This window comes from Sinohyriopsis cumingii, chromosome 5, assembly GCF_028554795.1.
Source record: "Sinohyriopsis cumingii isolate HCF-2022 chromosome 5, ASM2855479v2, whole genome shotgun sequence".
In the NCBI taxonomy this organism is placed as follows: Eukaryota; Metazoa; Mollusca; class Bivalvia; order Unionida; family Unionidae; genus Sinohyriopsis; species Sinohyriopsis cumingii.
The window spans coordinates 52,366,547-52,388,765 of NC_142965.1; the positions used below are offsets into that span (position 1 = coordinate 52,366,547).

General features: G+C 34.7%; 1 protein-coding gene across 2 annotated transcripts in view; it reads left to right on the forward strand.

The window, feature by feature from the left end:
- LOC149799163 (uncharacterized) overlaps positions 1-22,219 on the forward strand; it is a 114,907-nt gene that overhangs the window by 72,713 nt on the left and 19,975 nt on the right. For both annotated transcript variants that reach the window (XM_089958343.1, XM_089958344.1), the window contains exons 14-16: positions 8,634-8,685; positions 13,304-13,529; positions 15,270-15,426. In XM_089958343.1, the coding sequence (XP_089814469.1) occupies positions 8,634-8,685; positions 13,304-13,529; positions 15,270-15,426 (435 nt within the window). The remainder of the gene's footprint in view (positions 1-8,633; positions 8,686-13,303; positions 13,530-15,269; positions 15,427-22,219) is intronic.

Sequence of the window (22,219 nt, forward strand, 5' to 3'; positions counted from 1 at the left end):
TACAGAAATACACCTCCCCCTCGATAACTCGTGCACAACGGGGTCCACAAACATAGACCGCACTATAAGCGAGGCACAAGTTACCGAGGGACCTCGAAAATTTTTTAAAAAATTGCTTTGACATTGAGAAAACTGGGTGGGGGGCAGCGTTAGGGAACTGGGCTGTTTAATGACTGAATCCTCATTTTACAATCACATCGATAGTAATTTTTAATAATGTGCTTTTTCTAATAAGTTGTTCGTTATTCTGTTTAAATAACATTTTTTTCCGCAAAATATCCAACATATGAAAGATCGTTCCAACTAGTTTGAACATCCATTACTTGTACGCGAAAAATCTGTGTATTACGTCACTGCTTTTTGTTTTCTTGATGAGTCTGGTTCCTGTAGTGGTATTTACTAGTATCTTGCCAAATCGGTAGTCCACAATTTGGGAACTAGATTAACTGTCGACACACCACCAAACAAGATTCCTTTTTTTTTTTCAAAAACACGCGACATTTATTTTGTGACACGTCTAGGTCGAAACTCAATTTTTTTATTGTTCAGTTAGTACAGTGTTAATGTCGTAATTTCATTGGAAGTAATAATGAAATTTATTATCATCCCTGAGAATATCTCTAAATGCCAGTTCAAGAATTCTATGAAACTCGCTTGCCCACAATGGTCCGTACCTGTGAAATCAAGCTCTTTATTTTACGAAGTATTCATTTCGCTTTGCTGCCTTATCTTTGATCACAGTTATGAAAGAGTCGGTTAATTTAAGGTAGTTTCTGTTACATACACAATAATGTTTATTACAGTGTTCGATTGATCAAATGAAGTGAGTTCACCCGACATTCGACCGAGGCCGCTAGATTTTAAGTTAGTCTGACTTTTGTACCTTTTAAATTTTCTTTTATTCCACCTCCTTTTTTTAAATTCAAAAGACATAATTAACGTGATAATATAAATGAGGTCAGCTTTTAATTCAATGCAACAATACAACAAATACTTCTGCAAGTCATTTATCAAAACACGGTCGGCACTTAATTAGGTTCTCAGAGAAATGCTTGCAGACATAGCTGTTATGGTAGATTGATGCATTTTACGTTTTAATTACAAGAGGACAAATTGCACTTATGACGATTACACTTAAAAGGAACTAAAAGATGGAACTAGAACACAAATTTCAATTGATAAAATTTTTATTTAATTTGTATTTATTTATTAAGTACTGCCTCCACTCGGCGTAAGTGATATTTTCATTGATCAAAATTTCCTTACATGTCATTAATTGCGGTGTACTAGGAATGTTGTTTGGAAAGAAAATGTAAACAAATTTTTGAATTATTTTTTAATTTGATATTTCATAGTGTTGATTAAAATTCCCAGGTCCTACCTACCGTTTTCAACGATAAAATGAGCGATACATCAAAGTTTCCGTTACCAATTTTGATCGCGATTTTCTTCAAGTTCAACAAATAGGGATACATTTTTGGGGTATTTTCGGGTTTAAAATATGGGATCCATGCCTGACACCGCGTTATAAGTGGGTTTGCGAGTTATCAGGGCATGAGTTATCGACGGAGTGGTGTATCTCAATATACTTATTATGAAATAGACCCTGGTGGACAGTTTATTATTCATGAAAGAACTGGTTGATTTTCAGCAATCAGTCAATTGATCAAGTGATGATTGGCCTGTAATGCAACAAATGCCACATATGATTGTTTAATAATCACAGGCATTTAAAAAAAACTGCTTGCTGCCAGATTAATGATGGTTTGCATTTACTTATTAGGTAGATAAATTAATTGATCAACTTTGATGATAAATCTGTTTCAACAATGGCATTGTTTGGTTCATGGAGATGTTTGTCAGTTGATTCAGCACAGGCATTAGTCATCTGTTGTTTGACCAGGATCAAACAACAGTTTACACATTGCATTAAAATTAGAATTATTAAGATCATTGTTGGTGGTTCAAAGCAAGTTCATTAAACAGTTATCTGAATTTTTCAGAGCAGACATCTTTAAAAACTACAAGCTAACAACAAAGTGCAATGAAAGGCTCTTGGCTTACTTGCAATGAACATTTAAAAATTGTATATCTAAAGAAGGAAATCCCTTTGTCTTCAAGAACATGGCAGGTTACGAAATCAACTTTAATTTATATTTGTGTTATAACAAAGCATTTTATGACAGGGTTTATCTGTGCCTTTATTCTGAAATTTTGTGATTTAAGAAAAAATATTATCTGTTCTACATTCTGAGTTTTGGGGGGTTTTTTGTGTGGGAAATTCCAGCCATTTGTGGTTTAGTTATTCAAAAAACACATTCCTTTTAAATATCCATATTTAGTTGAATTTTGTTTAAAGACAAACAGAAATAGGAAATGAGAATTTAAAAAGAAAATCCTTAATATACTCCTTCAGCATCAAAGATTTTTTTATCAGATTCAAATTAATCTCAGTTGTTCTGTTATGCCATTCAGTTTAAATTCCAAGAAGGCTCATGTACGCTGCAAAATTAGACACCTATACAACGACATGCTATATTGTTTTCTCTGCAAGTCAGACAATGTTTGCATTTCCATCAAAGAAGGATTACCAATACCTTTTAATAATAAGTACACATAGATTTCCTGCAATTTTCATTTTGTTGGCACTGGATTTCTCACCACTACTCCTGCCAAGCTGTCATTTTTACTTTGTGTTTGACTCTTTTTCTTGGTTTGTATAAAGATATCAACAGGGTTTTCTAAAATTTGCTGGCGTACTAATTGGAACTACTACCTATTCTGTACCATGGCATCGTTGTACCTCACTAAACAAAGCAAAAAGTCACCAAAACGTACCAAGTAGCACATGTGGAAAACACTAATTTGAAATAAAAATGTTAATTGGTAAAAAAAAATTAATTGTTTGCACAGTTAGACTGAAAAAGGGTTGGAGTAGAATGAGAAGTGAGTGGGTAGAGATGATTTAATTTTTATGGGCAACTTCAGTATTTAAGGCTGGAATTTTAGATATTTTGATGTCAGAATGTGTCACACAGGGCTTTCATTACTACTAGGAAAATGGAAAAGTCAGTAATAAGCTTAAGTGTTTTCCTGACCAGCAAAGCCAAACATTATTTTAAAAATAGATCATCATTGGAGGAAAGTCCAAGAAATTTAAGCTGCCACATAAGATAGAAATGTTGCAAATAAAATATACAAATTGTAAGCCACAGTCAGCATCTTGTCCACTGAACCTCTGTTGGCACCTTGTCCATTGAACCTCTGTTGGCACCTTTTCCACTGAACCTCTGTTGGCACCTTGTTCAGTGTACATTTACAAATATTTTAAAACTGTTTATCATCTAAGACACATGTAGGAAACATTTAATTTCGCTATCATTAAAGTTAAATAGGGAAGGTGTACTGCATATGCAGGCAGTCAGAAAAATGCAGGCAAGTTTATTAAGAACTGTACATATGGAATGTTTGAAACCATTTTTAAAGTACTCAACCTTTTGCACAAGATTTAATGAAAAGGCATGGTTTCCAAGTATGTTTCTGTTTCTTAAAGTCACATTAAAGAAACTTAATTTAAGAATTGTATTGCATTTCATCTCATGTTCCACTGACTCTGTAGGTCATTTGCTGCTTTGCAGAGGTAGTGTTGCCCCTGTATTTTTATTAGGATGTTTATATTTCTAGTATATAAGTCTCTAGAGACATTCATATTTGGATTTATCAGTTGGGAAATCAGAGTGTTGAAAGGCAAATCTTTCTGTGTGGCCAGAGTTTTCCACATTAATTTTGGCAGATAAGGGTAGTTAACATTTTCAATAACAAAACAGAACAATTAAACAGCATTACATTAGTTTGGCCTTCAATGGAAGTTGTCATCTGGTGTGTTCTTTATGATTATATGACTTGTGGATAAAGTTCTCTGTAGGTGTATTCTTGCTCTGTTGGTAAATATTTACCACAAAATATGCGTTCTTCTTTAATTAATATTAAGAACACATTATCTAATTGCATCTTGTCCTCACAAACTACTCTTGTTAGAATGTTTTGAGCCAGCAAAGTCATTATACCTTCATCTATACAAAGTCCTTTCATGTATTATCAGCCATGTCAACATGTGTAGTTTTTTTTCTAAACAGGGCTTTCCATGGTGCTGATAGTGGTGTCTTGATTTGCACCTGATCATTTTTAAAATGTTGAGGAAAAAATAAAACATATTTTTTTGGTTTATTCCTTATAATTTCTTCATCCTAGACATAATGCAGTCTGTAAAAAGTTGCATAGTCTTCAACATATTTACCCTCTACCTATGTCCGTGCTTGAAAATTTTCTATATAGTTGTCAAATTTTGACCTGAAAAATTCTGCATTTTTCACATGGCCTCTCTTCCTCCAAAATATTTATTTTTAAGCTAATAAAGTTTCGTTTATTTCTAATTAATTTATTTCAACAGTTTTCTTTCTTATGGAATGTTCCATCCCTTATGTCATTTATACTCTTGTGGACTTTTAGGGTGAAAATATGCAGATGACCACACATGGCTTAAATTTTCACTTGCCCAATATGTTATTTTTGTTGAAATGAACAGTCATCTGGTAATTTTGAACATCACAGTCGATGTTGTCAATCACCAATGCCAACATGCAATAATTTACACAGGTTACCATGTTATGTACATGTCATCATAGTTGTGTGTTTTAGTGCATGATCAAGTATCTAATTCAGGTAGAAACTTTGATGCAACAGAAAAATCTCGTAATTGATGCCGGCTTGACTCTTTTACAAAAATGCATTCTTTTTATGGCAATATTATTATGATCATGAATGGTTAAGGCTATAAATAATCCTTAAAAAATCAGTTTCATCAAAGAAAAAGCAACTGAAAAAGAATGAGAATTTTTTGTGTCAGAAAGTGGGAAAACCCTGCAAACAAACTTTACAAATTTATACTAAAAACTCCACAGTGAAGAATAACATAGTCAGATACTTAAGTCCTGATTGTTATACTGTAATGAGTCTATACTCTTAAAATAAGTAACAGAAAAAAGTGAAAGACAGCATGCTTTGTAAAATTTAACAAATAATTTATCTCCATAGAATACACAGTGAAAATAAGGTAATACTGGATACAACATATAATACAACTTAAAAGTGCTGGTTTTAAAGCACAGCTGAAAAAAAATCCTCTCATTTACAAGATTATATAGTTCTTTTCTTGACTTCAGGTCACAATTAGCATATTCTAAAAAAAAACATTACCTAAAGGACAATAACCTTATAAAATGATCCTAATGTTTACAAAATAAAAACAGTAAACTGGATTATGTAAAATTCACTTTGGAAATTACACAGAATAATATTTAAAAAATCAATTTGGGTGAAACAGAAGTGAACTCAATATTGGACAAGGTCAAGTCCAACATACAATGTTACATTACAGTAGTATGGAATGAAATAAAAACAAGCAAACAAACAATAAATTAAACATACATAACAATACACTGGTCATAAAATGTATTATGAGGAGCATTCATTGTATGATGCCTTCCCATCCATCTGTCTGTTCTTTACTTAGTATATGCACAATAACTTTAGTTATTCACTATCTGCCATTATTAAACATTGGAAATAGCTTACATATGTGGTAACAAAGAAGCCTATATATCTCAGGGTCAAAGGTTACTGAAGAAAAACAAAAATAGTCTTAAATGATGGACCTGGACCAAACTGTGTGGATGGATTACACTTTGGATAAGGAAGAAGCCTTAGATTTTGGGGTTGAAAGGTCTAATTTATTGTGACTAAAAGAAAAGCAGTTTTTGCACAAACCATTTGTTTCGGAGTAAGTGACTTGACCAAACCTTGTGGATGGCTTACACTTAGGGTAAGAAGAAACAGTAGATTTGGGTGTCCAAAGGTCATTGTCATGGTGAGTCTAATTTAAAAAATACAAACTTTTGTTCAGTAAGTTCAGGACAACATATCTTTACCCAAGGTCATTGAGATCCAGTGGTCAGTAATCTCCAAATGTCCATCACTGCGCTAAACTTTAATGATATTTCCGAAATACAATAATGGAATTTCAGAAATAATGATTCAAAAATGGAAAAAAAGCTCTCGATTATTGGGGTCGCTCCACACCTACATCCCGATTTCATATCTTAAGATTTCTGCAGAGAACTCCTGATTATTACATTATGTCTTCAATTTTCATTTCACCTAAAAATGAAAAGGCCTTCATGTTCTGTTATATCACCTGTGAATTATTGTTGTGACAAAATAATTACTTTACTAGAAAGAATTCGGTTCTTCACTAAATGAATGTTGTGTTTAAACATTATTCACGTAAATTAATGATTTTTTTACCTCTAGAACAATAAAAAGATATAAAATAAACCACAACAGTAAAATTATAGACAATTAATTTTAATCCCAAGAACGATCACTACAAATTCTGTAACTCCATATGCTATAGCGCCATTCCCACCAAAGAAACTTACACGAGTGAACACCTGGCATTTTTATACCATATATACCAACATTAATTACCATCAATAAATTAAAAGAAGGAATGAAATTACATACCATGCAGCAAATGTGTCCTCAAAAAATTAATTCTGAATACATTTGTTTTATAATGAACAATACTAAATGCCTTTCGAGTTGACGATAAGGGAATAAGGTCGGATATACAACAATGGGAAAATAGTTGCCACATGTACAGTACTGTGTGGCTGCATATTTAGGTACCTTTCATTCAACAAAATTGGGAATCCTTTATTTGCCAATCAATTGCTGGTGCTTGCATAACACATGGTTTCTTTGAATTATGTCAGAGGGTCAGTCGTTTTCACAAAATAGTTGCATCAGTAGGGATTAACTTTTAATTAGTTGTGCTGGCTTTCTTGGTTGTTTATTTAAGACTAACCTTTAGTTATTGTGCAGTTTGGTCACAGCTGACCAGAATATGAAAATAGGGCACCTCCTGGTGGAAAATAGGGCGTGTCACAGGGAGAAATGGCAAGTCTTTTTGCAAATTTCACACATATTGGACCAGGAAGATCGATCAGTAATTAGTGAAAACAAGGCTTTAAAAATGCCATGAGAAACCTCCTGATTTTAGGTCCCAATCTCTGTTTTTTAATTCAGTCTCCCTACTTGGCTTTTGACAAGTTGACAGGTATGCCTTACACCCATTTTACAAAACTATAGTAATTGTGCTTATATTTTGAAATAATAGGCAATTACACATCAATGTACTGGTATAGCTGCCAGTCAGAATTCCCTCTTAACACAAGCCAGTTTCAGGGTTTTAATGATTAACTGGCCTGTACTGCTGTCTGAAAAAGAAAGACAAATTCGCTGGCTATCAACATAGGAGACGCCAGAATATCAAGCTTTCCAGTGTGTGGAAAGTTATGATGATGTTGAGCCAAAACACAAAACTAAAATTGATTGATGTTGATCTTAGTTGATCTATAATGAGAATTTTAGCCTTATTATTACCACTCTTCGTGAACATGTAAGGTATGCTGGTTATGTGCCTTGTACGTACGTTACTTTTCATAAATATTACCTCAAGTTGTGCGACCTCTTATATCATTGAAAATGAGTAACTCATGAGTGCGTGATACAATGTAAATGAAACAGCTATTAAGGACTAGCTGAAATGTTGTCTGGAAGAATGCAATTTGGTTGAAACAATGAATAAAGAAAAATCTACATCTAATATGTATGGGACTAAATAAGGATTTAAGTGATGCTTTACACTGTGTAAGTACTGTATATTATAGTTTAGCCTGGTCTCCTGGTAAACTCAACTGGCCCGCGAATTGTGAAGTCTGTATGTACTTTTATTTAATTTCATGTTTGATAAATTAGAAAATATGCACATAAAAAAAAAAAAAATCAGTCATAGTACTTTATAACAATTTAATAAGTGTTGGGTCACTGAAAATGATTTTTTTTACATGCATATGTCTTAGAACACTGAAAAAATGATAGGACACTGAAAAAATTATTTTTTCTTGTCCCAAGATTTACAGCCATTACAGTAGTCAACAAAAAGACTAAAAGCTGTAAAGTTTAGACATTGGTACATGGATAAGCGACACCACTCCCTTCTTCCAGGCCTTTATTTTTTCCTATATTATTCGGCTTATACGCGTGTATATACTATAAATACAATTTCTAATGAACATTCTTTTATTATCCCTCTCTGATGTAAGAAAAGACGTTTGGACTTGCTTATGATCATGAAGGTTTTAATAGAATCTGCTCTCGGATTTACTGAATGAAATGTATACATTGTTTCCTTAAATATTGTTGTCCAAAAAATAGTTATAATTTTTATTGGTTAACTGTGTTTGAAAATAGAAAGGGTATGAAAAATTGCATAAATTATAATAGTATGTATATTAATAGCATTTGGTAAACAGGCTGTGCTTACTTAATATGGCCTCTTAGGCAGAGGAATGAGATTTAGTTCAAATGAACATTCTGCCAGTTCTTAAAGATTCTTACATATTCTATTACTGCAGCATTACGCTTTAGAACTATCATTGAGATTTAAATGCTTTCACTTTGTTAATTGCTGTCACTTTATTAAATGCTGTCACTTCAATATTTAATTGCAGGAGAGAAAGACTTGCATTTGTGGGGATTAGTTTGGACAACATTCTGAAAGAGGTATGAAAAGCTGCATCCTTTTTAAGCACGTGTTGGTACTTCTCTTGCAATTAATCAGTATTCTTTATACTGTTGTATTTATGAGCATAAGGCTATATTATTCCTTGTTTTTCTCTACCGATTTCTTATATTTTGTTATTAAAAATTACATTGGAGAGAATATCTTCAGAAAGAAAAATTGTGTTTGATATAAAATTTTGTATATACAGTCATAACTTCAGATCTGCAAAACCATAATGCAGATGCAAATAAACAACAACCATAATGACAATGCAAATATTGCAAAACTGTATGCACAAGAATTAGCAAGATTGGATATAATTGCAGTTTTTATCCTAGAATTAATTTGAGATGGGGTAATACTGTCTTGTACACATGGCAGAAATGGCTGAAAGAATCCATCAATATTATCGATTTAGGACATTATGTCATACTTATATGTCTTCTTCAAAATACAATAGCTGATCATAGTACTTCAGGACTATCACTACTGCTTCTTAAATCCAGCCCTACTAAGCTAATAGTTTAGCTGTGAAAGCTAAAACATATCAGCCCACAAAGGTTGGAGTTAGACAGAGTAATCTAAATGTAGATATAAGAAATGACACCAAATCCCATGTGTACTTAACTTGCTACTTCTGCTTATGGTAGTTAGCATGCTCATAGAGACACTTGTACCCACTAGAGAGTGAGTTGAAGATGTTTCTCACCTGTCGGAAGTATGCCATCTATGTTTTGAACTATTTCTTGCCCTTTACTGTCAGAGGTGAATTTTTCTAACTCTATTAGAACAACGTTTCCCTACATTATGCATGTTGTTGGTGCCATTCTGTATTACTTGCCCTGGTCACTTGTAGGTACATTCAGTAATGTGTACTTGGCCATTTTGTATTCTTCGGTCAGTGATCAATTAATTACTGACCATTTAGTTGTGCAGGTCATTTTTTCAGTAGAAAGCAGTTAAAGTTTTCATTAGTGTCCACTTTGAGAGAAATTATAAGTAATGTTATGCAGGCCAAGTTATCATCCCATTTCTATAATTGGTGTAATAGTTCATTAGCATCCACTTCATTAGTTATAAAAAGGATGCTTGATTAGCTTAATTTGCATAAGCTATTACCTATGCTGTCTATATTTGTAAGTATTTTCTAGACAGTGTAGTAGTCCTGTAGAGTGGACTTTGATAATTGTACAGTGATGATTGATTGGCTTCACCAGTATGATCTATCATTTATGATTATTATCAGTATGATTTCACTCTCAGTGCCTGTATCAGATTCTAGCTGTTAGTAGTGACAGTTGGCCAGAACATTAATCTGCGCAAATCCAGGAACAGCAGTTCCGCAACTCCCAGTCAGCAACTTGTACATCCATGTCCCCACTGCAACAGACTCTTCCGGGCTCGGATTGGACTGATTGGCCATCTCCGGACCCACCCCCAGTGAATCGATGACATTAAATGATCCTCATTGACACTGATGGACGAACGTCATCATCATCAATCTCAGCATTCTGGATATTTGCTACCAGAGACTGTCACTAGGTCCGGTTCTGTTGTTATGTTCCCATGACTACACTATCCTGGATTAGTTCATGCCCATGGATAAGGCACAGATGTTAAATTAATTTAAATCCCTAATCTCCAACCCTTACTATAACATGAGCAGAGCATGAGAGCAGGCAGTTATGTGGCTGGGCTTGGTACTGAAAGCAAACACTGGTTTTGGTTTTTGTGTAGAATTTAGTTCTGAGTTTACATAAAGTTGTAGGACCCTTCCTTAGTATTACTGTGACCTTGGACTAAAATGTAACAATGATCTCTATGTAATTTTCTTTAGACAGTGCAATCTATTGTAAGTGTAATAGTCCAGTAGCATTCACTTCATTAATTATCAAACATTGCTTGAGTGTCTTCACCTGTATAGGCTGTCACGAACGCCTTCAGGTAATTTTCTATAGACAGTGTAATTGTCCACTACAGTCCACTGCTTGACTCGCTTCACCTGTATAGCTATTTTTTAGCTCCAGATATTTACAGTTGTCTAATATTACAGGCAGAACTAAGAGCAAGCAGCGCAAATGTATGAAACGATGTTGCCTTAGTCAACAAATTTTTTATGGATGAGATTTGTAAGGTAGAGGGCTTACTAGGGAATAAGAGAATCGGGGAAATATTTTCAGCTATGGCTACATGTACAGCCCCACTTTACCTTCACCTCATGAAAGATGCATTTGATGGTGCCAGTAGGACTTGTTCCACAAAGATTTGACAGCCAGTCTGCTCTTCTGATGATAATACAAGGCAGTCTGACAGGAAGTGAATTCAGCCTAGACACTGCTCCACCTGATGCAAGGGGGTGGAGGGACTAGTTTTGTGGATCCAGTATCCCATAATCCATCCAAACATTATGAGCCAGGCACTTACAGAGAAAAAAAAGATTACCCTGTTCTGTCAGGACTGGACCGTGCCATCAGAATTAGATGTAAGGCAATCTTGTCTAGTCTAATAATTAATGATGGGACTGCTTACATTGATCACATGTCTCTTATACTGTCCCAGAATCACAACACTAGCTTTCATAAGGATCAGCATGCCCACAATAGTGCTGCATTGGACTCTGGTTGTTCTAAAGCCAGTTTAGTGCTACAGCTAGTAGTTTATTTGGACTTAATTGACTTTGCCCCAACAATCCATGGATCCTGGATGTCATTTAGGAGGGGAGTAACACAGTATCACCTTCAGTGCCCCATCCTAATTGTCTATTGCTCCGTCAACAGCAGAGGTTCCAAATGATCCATTCATAGCAGACATTCTGCAGCAGGATATAAACTTAATTCTCATGAATGGGTGGTAAAGATATTGTTGTTGTTGTTGTAGGGTTTAATGCCATTTTTCAGCACAAGATAGGCATTACATGGCGCCAGTAAAACTGGTGGAGGAAGAACCCCAGGAAGAACCACCGACCCACAAGAAGCTACTGGCAAGCTTTCTTACGTACTCATGTTAGCTGAGCCTGAGACTCAAGCCCACGCAGACAGAGGTGAGATGGCAGTGATTCAGAATGGCGAGCGCTTTAGACCACACGGCCACTTGGGGCCCCCGGGTGGTAAAGATTATTAAAAACATAAAATCACCACATTTTTATTCAAGACATTTTTGGTATCCAAGGTGGACGATTTTGTTTGGTCACTTATTGACTTCAGCTCTCCCAACCTTTTTGCTTGGGCACCATAGTTCAGAATCGAAAAACTAAGTCTGGTTCTAAATTCATTTTTGAATGGAGACTTCACAATCAGTTTAGATTTACAAGATGCATACCTATGTGTTCTCATTCACAGGTTCTCCAGGAAATTCCTGCAGTTAACTTTCAATGGTACGACATGGTAGATCAGGTCACTCCCATTTGGTCACGTCATCACGAATTATGGACAGAGTAGTGGTGGCAGTGACCATGAATTTAGATACATAGCATTAACAATTAAATCATGTATCTTTCTTGACTTTCAGAACTGCAATAGAATAACATAAACTTTCATAGTCTGTTGCAATTACATTATGTAAAATTCAGCTTCAAATGAGTATTATGCATTTTTAGTTATTAACCCTATCCTTTTATCAGTCTCTCACACATATAGTTAAGTTTATACAGATATTAACGTAAAATTGTGGTTTTGCTGTTCACATTTAAAAGTAAATGTATGTTGTAGAATAGTATTGATGTTTACTACTGAAGCAATTAAGTTGAGCATGGTCTAACAAGTTACATGTATTCATGAGCTAGAATTAACCAAGTCATATGGCAGCAATTGTGCTACATATTGATTGGGAGCATGCAGGCTAGTTACAAAGTTACAGTGTTTCTTTCATTACCTTTTAAATTGCCTTGGTGAACAGCTGAATGTTGCATCAATCAATTGGCTAGGTTGATTGACAATTTATGCCAGTATTAATCTATAGTAGTGATTAAAAATTGAAATATGATGCAATGTCCTACATTGTTAGTATCATCAAGGGATTGTTCAAACCATTATCGCTAAGGGTCCATTTGCATGGCACTGCAGTATTTTGTCTGAGGCCTTTCAACGCTGTCTTTTTCAGCAAGTCATCATGTACTGTCAATCACATGTTTATGATGTCATAAATGACAAGACGAAGCAGTCATTGTGTTATCATGGACAGTACTATTACTTACGACAGGGTGCCGCAATTACTGCATTATTCTGAACCTGGTAATACTGTTATTTACAACAGGGCACAGTGGTTGCTGTTATCCAAGACACTTATCAATCCTGTTATTTATTGCAGGAAACAAAATGTAATGGCAGAAAGACATGTTGCTCTCACATTGTTTGCTTGCCAATTTTATGATAAGAGTTTTATTTTATGAAAATGTGCCATGGTCTATATTTGCATATTCATTTCTTTTTGATAATACTATAGAGCGTTTGCAGTTGATTGGGCAGAATTTCAAAGAGAAAGTAAATTTGATTGAAACAATGGAAACAAAGGTCTGTTTTGAAGAAAAGATGAAAGCAAAATATCATGATATGGGAAAATAAGACAACTTTTTGGTGTTTTCTTTATTGCAAGCTGATGCTTAGCTGGTGACCTTTTCAGGAAACAAAAGAGAACATTGAACCTGAAGAGGAAGAAGAGGAAGAGGAATGTGACAGTGACAAAAAGCAAAGCAGTATGAAATTCAGGTTTGGTGGCCGTTCTTGTCGACAGCACAGAAATATCAGTTACAAGTTTGAGGAGTTTGATGAAATGATCAACACTGCAATAGAGGATGATATGAGGGAACCCAGACCTCCAAAACCACCCCGCCCTCCAAAACCTCCAGGTACACCAGGCCAAGAAAAAATTTGTTTTCTATTGCAATGGTTTTAAAATTAGGATAGGCAAGGCTTTTTGTAAAACATAAATATTTAATGTGATTTTTTTTTGGTGTTTTTTTTTACCATGGGCAAAAGGTGCTAGGGATAGTCAGCCAACCAGAAACAAATATTTTTGGATGTTTGGCCTAATAATGTAATGGCAAGCACTTGAAAGCAAGTTTGAATTGCATCTATTATACCGTTAATGGTATTTTGTGTCCAAAATGGTCAGTAACTGTTAGAATTACAGTGTTGCATGTAAAGCATATTTTTACATTTTAATGCATGTTTGTGACAACCTGGTGCAAATTCTTCAGTTCTGTGGACTGTTTGTGGCATAAAATATCTGAAGTTGGGTAAAATAATTAATTTTGAATATATTGTTTTTAAAAATCTGTGGGTAATATCTTTCTTAACAACCTTGCTCGAGATTCACGAGCTGTAAATGTTTTTTTTTTGTTGTTGTATGTTAGAGTTTTCAAAGAATATCTGCATTGATTTCAGTACTCAGCAGTAAAAAAAAAAAAAAATGGTGGGGAGAAGCAGGTTTGCTAGTAGAGCATCAGTCTCATGCTAGTAAAGTTATGTAATCTTGTCATAATGCATCTTTAGTAAGGACTTGTCTAATTTCTTTGGTAACCTTTTGGCTTAGGAATCAGCTGTGGGAAGGATCTTTGATTACTTGTCTGTTCAGCGATGAAAAAGCTATACTTAACAACTTTGGTTAGTGTTCTGTTGTAGCATCAACCACTACAAAAATGAAGTCATATGGACAATGTTCTTTTGCGTACCAGGGCCCAGCAATGTGGAATGAATTGCCCACTGAACTTAGACACAAAGACACAGTGATCCCATTCAAAAGTGCTCTTAAAACTCACTTATTTTGACTGCAAGAACAAACTTAAAGACCTAATAATGATCCCTACCGTAAATATTTTCAGCATGTTTATGTTTTTAAATTTCATGGTATTTTTTTTGGTTGTAATAACATCATTATATGTTGTTTTTTAAAATGTTATAGGTGTTGTCTAATGTTGTAAAGCTCTTAGAGCTTCTAAAGATTAGGTGCTATATATATACATAGTCCTCATTATTATTATTATGATTATTATTATAGGGAGGTCATGTCTGTAACCTTTATTTTTTTTTGTTGTTTAGGAATTGGCCATGGGAAATAAACATTTAACACCTTTGTTACTTGTCTGTTTAGAAATCAACCACGGAAAGGTCATGTCCAATACCATTAGCTACTTGTCTGTTTAGGGATCAGGCATGGAAAGGATATGTTCAATACCTTAGGTTACTCATCTGTTTAGGAATCAGCATGGAAAGGACATGTCTCAATTTAGGAATCTGCCATGGGAATTAGGCATGGAAAGGATATGTTCAATACCTTAGATTACTCATCTGTTTAGGAATCAGCATGGAAAGGACATGTCTCAATTTAGGAATCTGCCATGGGAATCAGGCATGGAAAGGATATGTTCAATACCTTAGGTTACTAATCTGTTTAGGAATCACCATGGAAAGGACATGTCTCAATTTAGGAATCTGCCATGGGAAGAAGATGTTTAATACCTTTGGTTACTTGCCTGTTTAGGAATCAGCCATTGGCAAGATTTGTCTAAAACCTCTACTTAACTGTTTGTTTAGGAATCAACCACAGAAAGGACATGTCTAACTTCTTTGGTCACTTTTCTGTTTAGGAATCAGCCGTGGGAAGGACATGGCTAATATCTTTGGGCCAGAGCATGAGGATCTGGAAGAAAAACCACAGCCCATATCCAGAAAGAGAAAATCCAAATTGACAGAGCTTGATGAGGACGATTTTGATGATGACAGTGAAGATTACGAAGCATCTGAGTAAGAATTTACAAGTGGTTCTAAAGATCATTCTGTTAGTTGTGAATTTACAGCAGCTTTGTCTTTTCTTCCATGTTCCCACTCTGTAATTATTTAGGGAATAAAGTCTTATCTTTTATGTTTCTCTACATATTTAGGTTAAATATTTCTTGTCTGTTGAATAACAACAAGTTATTTTGAGAAAAGAAAATTGGATTTAAAAATAGTTATTAACAGATCAGTTTAGATTCTTATCCTCCAGGCTGGCAGGACAAATGTATCACTGTGCTGAAATTAATTTATCACCACTGATATCAAGAATTTATTTGTTAATTTTCTTTTCTTTTAAAGTCATTTCTCCATCAAATACATTATCCAGTTGCAATAATGTTGGGTATTACTTCTTCTATGACCTGAATCCAGCCCTCCCATGGAATTAAAGAAGTAAAGCTGTCAGTAATTTATGTAGACAAAGGGAAGTAACGCATATAGATTACCTCCCCTTTGCCCGCTCAGTGGTACTCTGTAATCCTGATATCAGTTTTAACATTAGCTGTAAACTGTCAGCAGGCCTTCAAGAAGCCTTGGATTTTTATCCATCTAATAGTCTTATAGTATAGTAAGTCAAACAATCACACATGTAGTGAATACATTTTTTTGTAAGTATGCAGTTTGGTGAATTTCAGATGTTGTATCAATTTGTTACCATATTTCAAAGTACAGGTGTTCTTGTTCATAGGTTCACCTCTTGGCACATAGTTTTACCTTATTTTGATATATTCAAAATACATTTATAACATCAGTATATATTTAATTGCTGTTTTGTTCAGTCCTTGTTAATTTGATTGGTAACTGTTTTTCTTTTTTTCATTTGAGGCTGTTGTTGAGTTTGGACTTGTAGAGAATTATACATTCATTTTCAGATATTTATATCCATTTTTTCACATAATATTTACACCTAGTTTGTTTTATTCTTATATCTTTAGATATTCTCTGACAATATGATTATTAAATGTAAAAAGGAGTACAAGCATTTTTGACTCCTGCCTTTGCTGTTGTTGTTGTTGTTGTTGTTCTAGGGTTTAACGCCATTTTTCAGCACAGGATAGGCTATACATGGTGACCAGTATAACTGGTGGAGGAAGAACCCTGGAAAACCCAGGGAAGTACCACCAACCCACGAGAAGCTACTGGCAGGCTTTCCCACATGATCCGGATCGGTGAGTGCTTTAGACCACTCAGCCACTCAGGGCTCCTTCCTGCCTTTGCCATGCCTGCACTAAATATACATCATCCATAACCTGTAAGGTGTGCTCTTTGTGGGCAGAAGATGTATAGTCCAATGTTATTTTAACAAAGAAGCTAAAGAGCAAGGCAATAAAGGGCTCAGGTCTGTTCCAGTAAAACATATACCCCCCGGGGGAAGGCACTTTCAAATTCAACCAACCCACAAAAGAAGCAATTTTAATAAAAAAAACACTGCCTCCTACAGAAACATATTTTTAAAAAACAATTTCTGGCTATGGGTTAGTGGGCAGTAGAAGCGATTTTAATATTGGGTTGGGGACAGAAGCAATTTAAATGACAGCTGGCTGGAGGTAAATCTACTGAATTCTTATAGATCATATAATCTGCTGCATATTTTTATTTGTATTCATTCATTATAATCAATCTTTTGTCCTTTTGTTTGTTTGACTGTCAGCCATGTATGTCTCAGATACTGTGAAATCACAAATTTCATGGTGGCTTATTATCTGTATATGTTGTTGATCAGTCATTTAATACCTACTAATTTAATATCCATGAATACAGATTTTATAATAGGGATTTCTATTCTACTACAGAAATCAGGAATTTGTTTCCTTACTAAACTGTGTGTTTACTAAAGTAGTCACTATGTTTTGCTAATTTTCTTTGTTCTCAGGCATGCTGCTTTTGATTAGAATAATAGTTGAAGCTTGTATTGCTTTAAATGTGTGGTCAGATGCTATGATTCCTTGTTATTATTTTTTTCAGTAAATGTTTTGGTAAACTTATAATACATGATCTGTCAGAAATAACCCATTAATGCCTATGGAAGGGATGTTATATTATTTCTGCCTACTTTTACACTACAGTAATACCTCGAACATTCGCAAGGTTAGGTTCCAGAACCAGTCGCGGATCAGGAGGAATCGCAAATGTTTGGTACGAGTCACTAAAAATGCTAATAAATGCTTATTTCTAGGGTTTAAACCCTAAATATGACCCAAATCATGCTCCCAAAGCACTTTAATTTTATTTAAAAGTTAGCTTAATACATTACCCTTAAAAAGAGAAATAAATGGTTGACATAAAGATAGAGTACAATAGCACCTAATGGGTATTTGCCACACTAGCGCATTTACTGTACGGTACATGTATACTAATATTACCCCTATACTAATTCATTGGCTGCCGTTTTCTTTTGCACTCACAGTAAGGTAAAACCAAGTAACGAATGGGACTGTAAACTCAATGACTGACGTTTTCTTTGTCATTGTCAGGAAGGTAAACTAGGTAAACTTCATATGTCACAGAAGTCATATAATGAAGGTACAATTCAATAAAATAAAGAAAACATGTACGTAGAGGGTACCAATGAATATTTCGCGAATCCGTGAATTCGCAAATCCAGAAACGCGAATGCACGAGGTATTACTGTATATAATTTCTTGTAAGAACATATATTTCAGTTACCAATGTCTTATTTTGATTCTTGTAGCAAGACTAATATAAAGTTTATAATTAAAAAAAAGAAATACAGCAAGTCAAACATTTTTAAATCTTTCATTAGATTTTAAAAAATCGGATGAAAGTCAAGGAATCATTTCCCCAGAGTACTCGTAAAATCAATGTCATTGCAGTTAACTGTATTGTCAACACCATCATCATCATCATCATTGATGGCCTAGCAGTAACATTCTACACTTTCAATCCAGTTGTCACAGGTTCTATCTCCCACTTCTAGTCTTTCATATGAGACTTATACCTATGGCCTGAGGGGCTTTCATGGCAGAGTGGTAGAAGATGCTAGTATGTGATACAGATCTGAGGGGTTTCCATGGTCGAGTGGTACAAGATGCTTGTCATGTGATTACTTGCCTCCAGTGTGTAAATGAGAATGTTGTCAGTTACGTGTAGAAGGTCAGTGGTTCTACATAAGTGGTGTTTGGTGTCTCAAAAATACTTGGATTTTCGTCAACATTAAAACTGGCTGCCATATATAGATTTCTCTTCATCCGAAAAATGGTGTAAAGGCCATAATGATCTACCAAAACCCAAGATCTCATGTCTAAATAACTTCGGCTGTTTGAAATAAACATCAAATCAACAGAGGCTCCATATGCTGTTGTTGTAGGGTTTAATGCCATTTTTTCAGCACAAGATAGGCTATACATGGCGGCTAGTATTAACGATGGAGGAAGAACCCGGGAAAACCCCTTAAAGAACCACCGACCCATGAAAAGCTACTGGCAGGCTTCCTCACATACCCACATTGGCCGAACCTGAGACTTGAACCCACACAGGCAGAGGTTAGATAGATGGCAGTGATCCGTAATGGTGAGCAGTTTAGACCACTTGGCCACTTGGGGCCCGGCTCCATATGCCCAAGTGTACAAAGTTGCTTGCTTTTACATCACTTGCACATCTCACAGAGCGAGTTTATGTCACAGATCAACCAGTTTGGGTTGATGGTCTTTCAGGGTTCTTCCTCCACCTAATATATTGTTTGTAAAAAAAAAACACCAAAAAAACCTAACTAAATCAACCAACTAATCAAATGTGGCAACAACAGCAAAGGTACTAGTCCATTATTTTTGCCACAGCTGTATGAGTTTATAACATTTTGTAGACCTTTGAATATCGTCAGTTAAGCCTCTCTGACAGTTACCAAAAAGTCATCATCAGTTGGTACAAATGGATTTTTCATGGTGAGCATATGAGATGGAGATGTCTTAAGCAATCCTGCATCACACGCTGCCAAAAAGTTTACATTTTAGCTCACTTAAAGTTTCTCTAACAATGTCCATTGTTTCAACTAGAACTGTTATAACTTATTTAAGCTATATTCACCGATATCTGGAGATATGCATCTGTAATAAATATTTGTAACAAAGTATAAGAATGCATCAGTGTTTTTCAATGATGCATTTGAACTGAGCAACAACCAGAATCAACTATCCAAGAAATAAAATTATTCACTTCTCTCAGGCAGAAGTACAGTGTATACCGATAATCGTAATCTGCCAGATTTGCTAAATTTTTTTCCAACCTCACCAGAATGGACAGAAACAGGCCAGAACAGATATAACCACAAGGTTAAAATCAATTTGACACATCTTTTAAGTAGATAAATTCACATTGGTTTAGTTAACTGTACACACTTTGTCTTCTCTTTGATGTAATTTCTTACTGAGGCTGAGAAAATAATGTTGCACACTTAAAAAAAAGTCACACTTCTGCTCATTAATGTTTTTATTATACTTATCCATTCCAGCCTGTTCTTGTGATCTTGTTTACCCCCCCCCCACATACTCTTTGTCTTGTCTATGAAATGTATCTAAATCTGTCACTTACTTTTCTTCCTTCTATACTAATTGTCTGTGAATATGCATATCAATGTGAAATGCAACGGGGAGACTAAATCCAAGATTGAAAACCTCTGCATTTCTGGATGTATTCTGCTTGGATTCCATGTTTCTTCTCAAAACTCAAGAATTCAGGACTGTACTAATCCAGTTACCCCTGTAAACTTGTGCAAATACCATGAGGTTAAAATTCAATAACTTAAAATTTTAAGTGTTCATGATCAAATTTGTATCAGTATAGACACATCTATGACGACAACTTTTGTGAAAAGAAAACCATAACAGCTGCACCATTTTCTGGACCACAGATTTGAAATGTGTGCTTTCAATACTGCACCAAAGAGTCAGCTGCTGATTTCAGTAGTGAGTCTTCCAAACACAGGTCTGTAAAAGGATGGAAATTATGTTAAACAAACAATGTCCCTCACTTTTTTCAGTTACTAGTAGGAAAAGCTCACAAAAGATTCTTTTTACTAAAACCTTACTTTCATTATCAACCAATCAGGGATGGTTAAACCCATGTATGCTCTATTTTATCATCACTGATTTTTGTATGGTTCATGTTCTTTCATATCTGTAGTAATTTGGGTCCTTTAACAACTCTCAATGGTTGTAAGACTTTTTCGACCATGCTGACTGGACACACTGTAAGATAATGTTCAAGTAACAGAAATACTATGGGATAACCAGAGACCAATAAAATCAAATATAATAGTCAGGTTATCTCCCCAGCACAGATGCTGCCAGGATTTCAGGATTTACTCTAAATTGTGTGTGTGTGTGTGATTTCCAATGAGGAAGTGGTGGTGGGAGGAATAGCCATTGTTAAATATCTCCCTAACACTTAAATATCTGTCACTCTTTCTTACTGTTCCACTCTGTTATGGCTCTACTGAAATCAAAAGAATTAAAAAATTTCTAACAGTTCAGTTAGACTCGGATTATATACTTGATTCATCGTCAATGAACAGGTTCTAAAATTGATGTGTTTATTTTGGAGCCATGTTCCTCCATCACATTCAAGATCTGAATATACCAAAGATGAAATTAGTTCAGATGCATCCTAAAATTACTATGATGGCTACCTCAAATGTTATTTAATGTGAGACTTTAATGCCAGAACTCAAAGCTTCAGTGATTTTTGGGTTTAAAAAAATGAATTTCTTCTCAAACAACTCAATATTGTGCAGATTACATTGTTTTTTAATGATACTATAAGAATTCTTGATGTATAAAAATTGCACAAGAAATGAACATCAGATCAGAAAATGAATACCACTGGGAAAGTACTGATAAGAATATGCAGAAATAATGATAATATTGTTTAAATGGAATATGTGGTAACAGTATGAGTGCTGGTTCTACAACTTTGCAAAATACATCTTGTACAACTATTCTATTGTTTCTAACAACACTAATATGGCAATAATTTCTGCACACATGAAGTTGACCCACTTTTTACTTTAGTTCCTTGCTAATTAATAGTTTTAGATTTTACAACACAACTCAGCCCATTTTACCTTTTGTCAATAATACTTGATTACAAATATTTAGATTGCAAGAAAATAGAAATTACAATTTTATTAAAAGTACTGGTACCAGTAAAACTAAAGTTGATGGTAAAAAAGAATCAGGATGAACAGATTAGTAGTGTAGTAAAGAATCCATATATCAGAATGACATCAAGTATTTTGTCATCAATTTCATCATTAGCTAATAACACTGCTGCAAAATGTTGTGTACTAGATAATGGTATTCCAATTTATAATACAAATACCAAATGATGGCTTGGAACTAAGTGCCAAAAGGTCTGCAGAAAATATCACCATGATCAAAATATACATAGGAAGAACCAAACACAAACAGGACTAATTTTATCCATCTTGCTTTGAGTTTACAGAAATCAGTCAATATCTTATGTTTAATGTCATTTAATTTTTGCATATAGAGAGCATGTAATTCATTTGGTAATACATCTGCATGATATGAAAGTTTGTCTCGTTAATGTTTTGTTGCCATAGTGGTTCTGCCAACTAGAGATCTATACACACATAATTATGTTGTATGGGGATTCTCTGTTGTTCCCTATGAGCATTAATCTGTTAATTGTTTCTAAATTTAATATGATCCTCCTCCTCTGTGTATGAATATTATTCTGTGCTGTGAACTCCTTTCATTGCCTGCTGTCAGAAACGCATATGCAT